Source organism: Uranotaenia lowii, chromosome 2 (genome assembly GCF_029784155.1).
Source record: "Uranotaenia lowii strain MFRU-FL chromosome 2, ASM2978415v1, whole genome shotgun sequence".
In the NCBI taxonomy this organism is placed as follows: Eukaryota; Metazoa; Arthropoda; class Insecta; order Diptera; family Culicidae; genus Uranotaenia; species Uranotaenia lowii.
Genome location: NC_073692.1, coordinates 104,871,038 through 104,882,101, shown reverse-complemented (window position 1 = coordinate 104,882,101; position 11,064 = coordinate 104,871,038). Strand labels below are relative to the sequence as shown.

The window sequence follows — 11,064 nt, the reverse complement described above, 5'->3', positions numbered from 1 at the left end:
GCCCTTAGACCATAAATAGCTTTTATCCTTATCAGTAACCCTAAATGATGATAAGCAAAATTCGAACAATGGCCTTTGCAGTTGCGTTGCGAAAATTTTTGCCAAAAAAAGCTTAGTTATAGATAATCCAAGCGCGGGATGAATATAAAAGGGTTCGCTGGAAAATGGTTCACCAATCAATTGTGGTCTTTCCCTAACTGACTATCAATATGAAAGTTTTGATTGTTTTGTGTGCGATTGCGGCAGGAGTCTCTGCCAAGTTTCTCGATATCGATTGGTCTCGAGTGAACCCGATTGAAGAATTCGATCATTACTGGGCGCGCATTCCGGCGGACTGGCAATGGATGCGTGGACTTGAGGTGGATCGCAGAATTACAAACGGTGTCGAAGCTCATCCAGGGCAGTTCCCATATCAGGTGATTGTACTGAGTGATTTTCCAATGGGGACTGGTTTTTGCGGAGGAAGTCTTCTGAACACCCACTGTGTACTGACAGCAGCCCACTGTGTCGATGGAGCCAGCGGTGGTATTGCCATAATGGGAGCTCACAATCGGAACCTAGTTGAAGCGGAACAACAGAGGATCAGCTTTGTGCATCATGGGATTCACATCCATGAAGAGTACGTGTCTACCAATATCCGGAACGACGTTGCAGTTATACGCTTGGCCGGTGATGTTGTTTATACGCCACGCATTCAACCGGTGCACTACACACATGATAATACCAACACCTTTTCCGGGGTTACTGGAACCGTATCCGGATTTGGTCGCACCTCCGATACGAGTCAGGATTTATCCAGCGTTCTGAGATACACCTCGAATCCTATAATGACCAATGCCGATTGTTTGGCCAGCTGGGGTGGAAACACCGACCTTATTCAGGCACAGAACATTTGTTTGAGCGGTGTCAATGGGCGATCGGCATGCGGTGGAGATTCCGGTGGACCATTGACTGTTGCTGGCGATCGAGATCATCACGAGCATCACGATCATCCTTCTGACACCGTTCAGGTAGGAATTGTTTCGTTTGGTTCTGCTGCGGGATGTGCTACAGGAATGCCATCGGTTTATGCTCGCGTGAGTATTTTTTCTGCCTGGATCGATCTCCACACCGATCACGATCACCATCACTGAAAGGAACTCGAGGCTAAGCTGTGTTTAATTAAGCCGCTTTTTTGTTGTGATTTTGGCTTTTGGTACTGTTAAATAAAAAAAGAGAGACGGCTGGTGAAATAAGAAAATTCACATTTGCAATTAAAAATTTACATTTCCTTTTTCTATGCATGAATAGTGAGTTTTTTTCAAATAGGTAATGCAATTTTTTTCACATTTAAAAAAATCTGATTAGAGTGAACGTCTAACCTGAGTCAGAGTCATCATGAATGAATTCCACACGAATCCTTGAATCTCGACCCCATGTTTCGTAATTAGTTCCATCAAACGAAACGAAACGGGCTAGACAATGTGTCAGACGAAATTTCGTATTCATGGCGGAGATTTTTGGGGTTTCCCGAAAACGTGCCACCCATTCACGCTCCCTCTATGTTGTGCGGTAGGAAATTCTTCTCATCCCATCCCATCTCCTGATTTTGCTTCCAGAGAATAAGAGCCGGAGTAGATGTTTAGATGCTAGGTGCTGCCTTCTATTGATTTTCCTTACCTTCGTTGGATTCCGGTATTGGTTTGTGTTCTGTTTTATAGTTGGATGCTGTTCTCTTCAATTGCAACGCTATGAAAATGTGAAAATCTATTCTAGAGGTATGATGTGACACACGTATTCAATGGTTTTTTTTTTCAATGTTTATGGAACAAAAAGAAAACTTTTACAATATTTCACAAAATGTAACCAACTGTTGTTACAACTTATTACCTAAAAACTATTCAATATGCTCATCATAATGTTAGGGAATGATTTTGATTAGGTTTTAAAATTTTAATCTTTAACAGAAAGATAAATGTCGTCACCCAATAATGGTTTGTTTTCTTCGGTAAGGTCTAGCAAGAAGATCAAAAAATACAAGTACTGAAACTGGGGGAACATTGATCACTTTTTAAATTCATTTTCGAATATTTGGGAAGGGGTTGTTTCTTTGTAACACTAAATTTTTTTTAAATACTTACTGAGGTAAGGAGTATTGAGTATGATCATTGATAGAAGAATATTCAAACGACATTAGTGACTACAAATAAATGTTTGTTACAAAACAAGATTTCATGTTTCGGGATAGCTTTGATCACTATGGTTTTAAAGTAGCTCAACATCTTCAAAATTATTGTTTAGATGCCAATTAGCACAGAAGGCTTAAAACACATACAAACTTCAAACATCAATAACAGTAATTTTTTGTTTGGACTCAATTGAATTTTTTAACGTTTTCTTCCAAAAACAAATATACTCAAAAGATTAACAATCTTGTTGCATACATTTAAGGGCAAAAAAATTTTCCCAATATTTCTAATGTTCTTTTTATATTGAATTTTAACTATTTGATAGGGTTTTTAGTCATTACAGGCTTTCTCATAGAAAATGTCCATTTTTTAAATATCCAAAAATTATCATATAATGGACCGTAAAAATAGTTCTAAAACCACAGACAAACAGACGAGACACTCGAATTTCATTCTTCGCAAATCGTTTTCAGAACTCTAGAAGCTAGGCAATGTCGACACTAGAGTACACTGCTATCGAATAAAAGATTCTCGATCGTGGTAGCCTTCCGGTTTTTCCATATCACCATGGTCTCCACTGTAGTTCAAAATCAACATAAACAAAGTACCTTTGTGTTCGCAAATTTTCTTTTATTTAAAGAAAAAGTTTAGAGTGCTGTAGCTATTTTCCGATATTTCCGATAACTTCCTCTTGGATAGAAGAAGGGCCATATGAGCTATTCCTTAACGTTGTGAAGTTAATGTGACTTAACTCATATGCATTTCGGTGCAAGTATTGATCGGCATATTGATCAGTCCAGTGAAATCGGAACAACTCCTTCATTCCCTTTCAAAACCTTGGTAGTGGATTCCAAATTACCCTGAAGACTTGGCAAAGTCTGAAACTTAAACTCGCTCGGAATTCCTGTTCCCATCCTGAGATGATGAAATTTAAGCTGTAAGTTTACCCAAAAGAAATCTTAGTTATCAGTTACTAAGAGGCTGAACCGAAGATAACCGGTGTTGAACCAGAGTCCAAGAGAGAATTGTCGCTTTTTTTTATTATAGACTAGCTGACCCGGTGTGCTTTGCTACACCTTTCAAAATCAAATGGTATTTTCAGAAATTATTCAAATTTGTATTGATTATTGGCATTTTTTTAAATCAAATTATAACATAATTCCTAAGCAACCGCTATAAAATGAGAGCTGCAGCTGGAGTTTCGAATTGCAATACAAAGATAACTTAAACTAATCTGTCTGGAGGGTCTCAAATTAATCGTACGCAAACAATCTAACTTATAAAATATGTTTGTTTTTGCTTGATATGTTCTGTATTTAAGCCAAAAAACTGATAAAAGAGCCCTCCCACCTGTCCTTACCTACAACCCCTGTATCAAATATAGTTCCATTGGTTGATAAGTTTATAAGCTTTACACCCAAATGTATATGGAGCCTCCTTCTTTCTTCCCCTCTCTACACTGTAAAGCGTAAGGTTTTATAACAATCGTAGAAATATATCTCGTAACCAAGTACCTTTCCATGCCATATTTTTTTCCATTTGTTGGCTTCGTTAGCATAAATTGAGAACTTATGCTAACAAAATTTTATTGGGCTCACATCCCTTCTCCTATGTACCTTCTCACTGAATAGAGTATGGTGTGTCACTGCAAGAAAGGAATTGTTTTACATAGAAAAATATTCTCGTATTAAAATACCATCTCATCAAGGTTGCCGAAATCACAGAAAAATCTGTAATTTCACAGAATTTTGAGCATATTTTCATCACAGAATCTGTGTCACAGAACACAGAATTTTGAAATTTTCACAGATTTCACAGAATTTCTGAACTTTTAATGGATTTCCGAAATTATAATTTTTTTTGACAATATAAAATTTAGATTTCTAACTTTGAATTAGAAAAGTATGATAAGATTGGTAATGATAATTAATTTTGCCCAACTAAAATGTGAAATAGACCCAATTTATCATGAAATTTCTATGAAATTCAAGGAAAAAGCATCACAGAAATCCATCACAGAATTTTTGGGTAAAATCACAGAAAGTCAGAATTTTTTTTCTCAAAAACACAGAATTTTTTTCGGCAACCTTGCATCTCATGCAAGGTTCTGAAACTTGTTCATGAATGCTGCTCTCCATTCGCTTTTTTCAACGCTCCCTCAAATGGTATGACGAATCCCTTTTAATACTGTGTGAGCGAGAATATGTTGCGCGACATTTCAAGTTCGTATCATCACAGAGAACCGAGGAATGGCTTGTTCAAGGAAGAGCAGGAGCCTCTCCCGACCATACAGAATGTGGGTATGCTCACGCAACAACTCTCTTTTGTATACACATCCTAATAGGCGAACTGACATTGGACAATTTTTCGGGCGGGTTGTTCGCTTGCGAATCTATCGACACATTTATCGACAGTGAAATATTTGCCTCCGAAGGATCAAAATGAATCGTTCGCTTACGGATCGCATACGCCGGGTCGTGCGGGAGATAGAGAACGAAAACGTTTGTGTGATGTTGGGTTATCGGGTGACAAATTATGCGCATATGCACCCACTAAGTTTATGGCCAATAATTTCAAGCGGCATATTTTGAGCTGCCACAAATCCGTGGCTAAAGAGCTGGGTTTGGAGTCGTCCGATTGCCAACCTACTGCAAAAAAAAATTAATTAACTCCTTCAGCTAAATTTTCGGTGAATTTTGATAAATACGACGTCCTCAAAGGAACCTTGCTTTATTTTACCGAAAATAACATGCCGTTTAATTTCGTGAAGTGGGAAGCAACGGTCTTGTTAATCAAACCTATCTGGGAAGCAGCCAATTTAAGATTTTCACCGGATTTGGTAAAATTATTCCTCAAGAAGGCAGCCGATCACATCGGAACTATTATGCGGGAAGAATTCAAGGAGCAAACTATACATTTAAAAATAGATTCTGCCACCCGTCACGAAAGGAGCAATTTCGGAATCAATGCCCAGTATATTTCAGACGATGGGAAGATCAGAATCCGGCATTTAGGTAAGTGTGCAGTTTATAAATCAATTAAGAAATTATTTATAACCATATTCCAAAACTTTTCCGAACATTTTTATCCATGAATTTTGAATTCTAATATTCTAAGTTCCTAAAAATCTTTCTGAAATTCTTTACTTCTAAAATTCCTGAATTCAAAGATCCTACAATCCATTAATTTAAAAAAATTTTAATTCTAAAATTCCAAATTCTAAAATTCTAGATTCTAACAATCCAACATTCAAAAATTCACAAATTCTTAAATTCCAAATTCTCAAATTCTAGATTCATAGATTTTAAAACTCGGAAAATCTAAAATTTTTAAACTCTTTATTTCTAAAACTTGTAAATTCTTTAATTCATATTTTTTTAAATTATTAAATTCTTGAGTTCTTAAATTCTAAGAATTTAAGAACTTATTCTAAATTTCTTCAATACTTAAATTCTTGAATTCTCTTAATTTTTTAATAAATAAACTGTGAAATTCTAAAATTCTCCATTTCTTAAATTCAAAAATTTTAAAATCCTGAAATTCTAAAAAAGTTTTTGAATTCTAGAATCAATAATTTTTTTAATTATAAAAAAAAATAAAAATATCGATTTATACAATTTTCAATTCTGAAATTTTAACTATAAAATTCGAAAATTCCATATTTAAACAAACATAAAATTAAGTGTTGTAAATTCCAATACTCTTATTTTCTGATATTCTCAAACTCGAACATTGCTTGATTGTAAATTTATTATGTTTAAAAAACTCTAAAATTCTTTCACTCGTCAATTCTAAAATTTAAAAAAAAAATCTGAGCTTTTAGAATTCTTCAATTCTAAAATTTTAAAATTCCAAAACTATAGAAATTTCACATTCTGTCATTCCAAAATTCTAAAGTCCTAAAATTCTAGAATTCTTAAAATTTTAGAATTTTAAAATTTTTTAATTTCTTGACATTTTAAATTCTTCACTTCTAAAATTCTTCAATTCTGAAATTTAAATTTAAAATTCAAAATTTCAAAATACTTTTATTCTAAAACTTAAAGTTAAGCATTGTAAAATTCTTAAATTTTATACCTCTGGTTTTCCTCAATTCTACAATTTTTGTTTTTCATAATGTCATCTGTTTCAAATTCTTGAATTTTGAACTTATTTTTACCAAAGCCTGTCATGAAATGGTAGAGCAGCAAATCTTTAAAAATAATTTAATACCTTAGCAAACTATATACTTTAAACCGAAAACATTGAATAATTTATCAAAATGATGGTAAAGTGTCATTAATAAAACTTTAAAAAAATTAATAATTGAATTCTTTATTTAAAAAAAACACTAGAACATGATTTACAATTTCATTAACATTTTTAAATAACAATTTAATGGCAAACATCGAACTTCAAAAGAAAGGTAAACTTCTCCCGCAACAAGTTCATATACATTTAATTCAAACTAAAACTCTCATACACCTATTAAATTTAAGTCAATTGAAGAAACGCATTACAATATAAAAAATCAAGATTCAAAAATCAAAATCTTTTTTTTTATAATTTCGTATTTTCCTTGTTACATATGTACCTACATAAGTCTATATGTCGATTGGTTAATGGCTGTTCTGCTGTTGCGAGAAACTTGCAATGCAACAAACAATTTCCCCCCTATGAACGAAGGCTAAAACATAGTTCAGAAGATTGCTTCGCATTGTACGCACCACGGATGAGCGACAACTTGTATTTCGAATGTCACAGAACACCATCGAAAGCCCTCACGTTTGAAAGCGAACTGCAACATGTTGTTTTTTGAATGTCGCAGTTCGCCAACGAACGTATCGCTTGTCGACCGATGTTTGTTGCATTCGTCGGCATAAGCGCTACAAACAGTTAAGATTCGCAAAAGGCATTCTCGCTCGCCCTAAAACAGTCACACGGAAATGTTGCAAGCATGAGCAATGAAACTTAAGTTTTGCCGGAGAAATCTCTTGCTACTCGATTAGGTGAAACGAACGAGTTTCGGATCCTTGATCTCATGCCAAATTTGGTTTTATTTGCGTAGTAAATTCTTGAGTTATGCATAAACTTGAAAGGAAGTACCAACCCCCCTCCGTTCTCTCCATTGAATGAATGGGTGAGAACTTGATATTCATAAAAGTATTTTTCGTACTCAAATACTTTTTGATCCCAAATTTGGTTTTATTTGCTCGATTAATTCTCGAGTAATGCAAAAAAAAAAATATATGGAAGCCCTCCTTCCCCCCCTTTATATCTTTCTGCTGAAAAAAGGTGAGGCTTCAATTTATAATAAAAAACCTCTTTGAAGGTGTGAGGGACACCAAATATTAATAGAAGCATTTCTCGTACCCAAATATCGTCCCATGCAAAATTTGGTTCCATTTGCTGTTGCAGTTCTTAAGTTATGCAGTAAAAATTGTATGAAACTCCCCTCCCTCTTTCCTTTCTCCCCGCTAAAAGAAAGAAGAGGTCTCAAACAATCATTAGAACATGTCAGGTTCCCAAATGCCCACCCGTGTCAAATTTGGTTCCATTTGCTTGATTAGTTTTTGAGTTATGTAAAAAATTATAAAAGAGGCCCCCTCCCCCCTTTATATCTCTCTAATGGAAAATGGGAGGGGCAAATATAATCATAGAAATATTTTTCGTATCCAAATACCCTCCCATGGCAAATTTGGGTCAATTTGCTTCATTAGTTTTTGAGTTATGTAAAAAAATATGAAAGAGGTCCCCTCCCCCTTTTAGTGAAAAGAGGGAGGGTTCTCAAATGATCTTTGAAATATTTTTCGTATCCAAATACCTTCCCATGCCAAATTTGGTTCCAATATCTTGATTAGTTTTCGAGTTAAATGAAAAATCGTAAGGTAGCCCCCCTCCCCCCTTCCTATAACCCCACTGAGAGGAGGGAGGGGTACCTAATATTCATAGAAATATTTCTCGTTCCCAAATACCACCCCATGCCAAATTTGATACCATTTGCTTGATTGGTTTTCGAGTTATGCAAAAAATTGTCTTTTATTTGGAAGGCCCCTCACCCCCTTCATGAAAGAGGGAGGGGTCTCAGACCATAATAGGAACCTTCCCCTGCCTCCAATACCCCCACCTGCCAAGTTTCACGCAAATCGGTTCAGTAGTTTTCGAGTCTATAGGGAACAGACAGACAGACAGACAGACAGACAGAAATTCATTTTTATATATATTCCTGAATATTAGTGAGCATGAACTGAACGAAAATAACATTGCTAAATAACTCATATCCTTGTTGTTAAATCTTTGATTGACTCGATTAATTTGATTGTATGTACTTCGTGACCAGCAGAATAGGTATTGCATACAAATCTAAAACAAACAAAAATTTGAGTAAGATTGTTAAAAAGAATAACTAAATACCTCCCGAACAAACGATGAATTGATTGTTTACAATCGGACTTGAAACGCCAAATTGTCAGAGGTGACCATGATCCATTTCTCAAATTGAAATATATTGGTAGGCAATGTGGCCAACAGATGGCAATGTAGCAGTTCTTGCGAAAAATTTAACGGAATCCCTTCAGCGTGACCTATCTGTTTCCCTGCGCTAAAACTATACCTATTCAAAGTTAAACTTTCATATAAAACAACCCATTTGCATCTAAATGCTATCATTTTATCAGGAGAGGTGTTTGTTTGTGAGTCTTCGAAAAAACAGATACTTTAAAACTTTAAAACTACATCTCATATATAAAAATGGAGGCGATTTCTTTGTAACACCATCACGTATAAACGAACGGTCGGAATGAAGTGAAATTTGATATTCCAGGGTTTTTCGGGTCAGAAATGGTTTGTGTGTATAATAGATTCAAAAATCTCACTTTTTATAGAAGGGGACCCTCTCATACCAAATCAACTTAAAATAGGACACAAGTCGAACAATTTTTTTTTACTTTTAAATATCAAAAATAAATTTTACAGATTTCACAATCACAATTTTAAATAAAATTCGCTTTCGAAATAAGCATAAACCAATTAATGAATTGCTCTACTCCTTTTTTAACTAACCGTTTTTCTGAACTACATTTTCAAATCTCTATTTTTGGTGATTCTCTTCTTTTGCTTCTTTATGGTAAGAAAATCGATTATTCAAGCGCTATTTCCGAGTCTCCTCGCTAAGTCAAGCTGAACGCGAAACGCTCTTCCGCGATCTATGGCATCCTGCACTGCTTGTCACCTTGACAACGTCAGTGCCTGGATAAGCTGCGTTTTCAAAAAATTTCTTTCAGAATTCATTTTCTGCAACCACCGGATCATTGGAATATTTTCGAGACTGTCCATACTGTCCAGCTAAACGAAACCCGATTTTCCGGCATCTTCGGCTCCATCGTTGCCTGCCACTTCGACAGCGCTAGTGACTGGAAAAGCTGGTCCATCAACTATTTCCGACAGACCCGGAACGATTTTCATTACTTCAAGGACCAGGAATTCAGTTGTGATTTTCCAAAGTTGTTATGAGTTCCAGATCCCACTTCTAAAAATTGCAGGATGACGTGGGAAAATTAATGAAAAATGTCTTTTTGTTAGCTTCTTTATTGATGGACGTCTCGGTTAATCTTACATAATTAGAATTTTTGAAAACCGTATCCTACTGATTTAACTAAACTAGCCGGATTCCTACACATAGTAAAGTTATATTCGCCCTAATTGAAATGTAAAGAAAAAAAAAGACAGTGCAACTTGACTTGAGTTTAATTTTTACAAAATCATTGAAACTGGTGATTCTATTTTTTTCTCGCTACTCCTATCGCGTTACCGTCTTCAGAAAAGTTGTAGCCAGCAAATTTCCCAGTTATCTTCACGTTTAAGAATTTCATTTGCTTCGCGTGAAAATAAAATTTTCAAGAGAAACAAAAAACAACATTTTTCAAATCCAAACCCGGGTACCTCAACCACTTTTTAAAAGTATGTATGTATGTATGTATGTTTGACCCACCAGTGGCTGATAGGTCTCTCGACCCGAGTCGGTACGGGAAGTCTCGACCGCACATTCAAATACTGTTCATGCTTAACTCATCAACAATAATTGCAGTACAACCAAGGGGTCCGTTACCACTGGCTTGGGACAGGTTTGACTCACCTCACTCCCTTCCAACTGTTCGAAACAAATAAAGAGACCTGAAAAGGTACCTAAGTAACTTACTCAGGATTGCAAATTTGCCGAGATACTCCGGCTGGCTTGAACCCACAATCCATTGTATATCAGTTTTCCGTTCATTTGATGCCCTGTCCTACCCCCCACTTATCCCCAATAATAGAGTTAAGCTATTTTAAATTTATTATCAAAAAGTTGCAAATTTGAATTCATCTTACCTTGTAACCAACGGCACCTTCCTTACCTCATCGTACTTACCCAACAACTGAATTTGCAACCCTTGCTTAAAGATACCCCAGAAAACACTTCACTTCACTTCATTTATCCAACTGCCAGAAAACACTTCTTAGATACACCATGCTGATTCGGGCAAATATTGCCACTCTGGAATCTTACTTCAAATTTACATCTTATCAGTGCCACATATTTACTTAATCTGCTTTGACTGGAAGATCAAAGTGAGTCGCCACCTTCCTGTACGGAATAATTTCCTTCTCCTGCTTATTCCAGGAAAACAAAGCAAGCCACAACATGACGGAACCCCTTACCGATTTTAGTTGTGCGTTCTATTTTTTTTGTTGCTCACACCTCTAAATAATCGTCAAGTTTCACAAATATTTCGTTAAATTAATCCCGGATGATTTTACCTTTCAATGATCATAAATTCCTGAAGATTCGTAGTTTGCTGTAACAAATAGAACGACCTAAAAGTTTCTTCCTGACAACCTTTTATCCCATGCAACCTAAACGGTAAAATATCAATTTCTC

General features: G+C 35.5%; 2 protein-coding genes across 2 annotated transcripts in view; both read left to right on the top strand.

The window, feature by feature from the left end:
* The first annotated feature begins 209 nt into the window (after window positions 1–209).
* Window positions 210–1,141, top strand: LOC129749212 (brachyurin-like). The gene has a single exon (XM_055744150.1). The coding sequence runs from the start codon at window positions 210–212 to the stop codon at window positions 1,131–1,133; it is 924 nt and encodes a 307-aa protein (XP_055600125.1). The 3' UTR covers window positions 1,134–1,141.
* Window positions 1,142–4,917: 3,776 nt separating this feature from the next.
* Window positions 4,918–11,064, top strand: part of LOC129741743 (monocarboxylate transporter 7-like) — a 130,054-nt gene continuing 123,907 nt past the window's right edge. Inside the window, exon 1 of the mRNA XM_055733522.1 lies at window positions 4,918–5,182. Coding sequence (XP_055589497.1) covers window positions 4,918–5,182 — 265 coding nt within the window. The remainder of the gene's footprint in view (window positions 5,183–11,064) is intronic.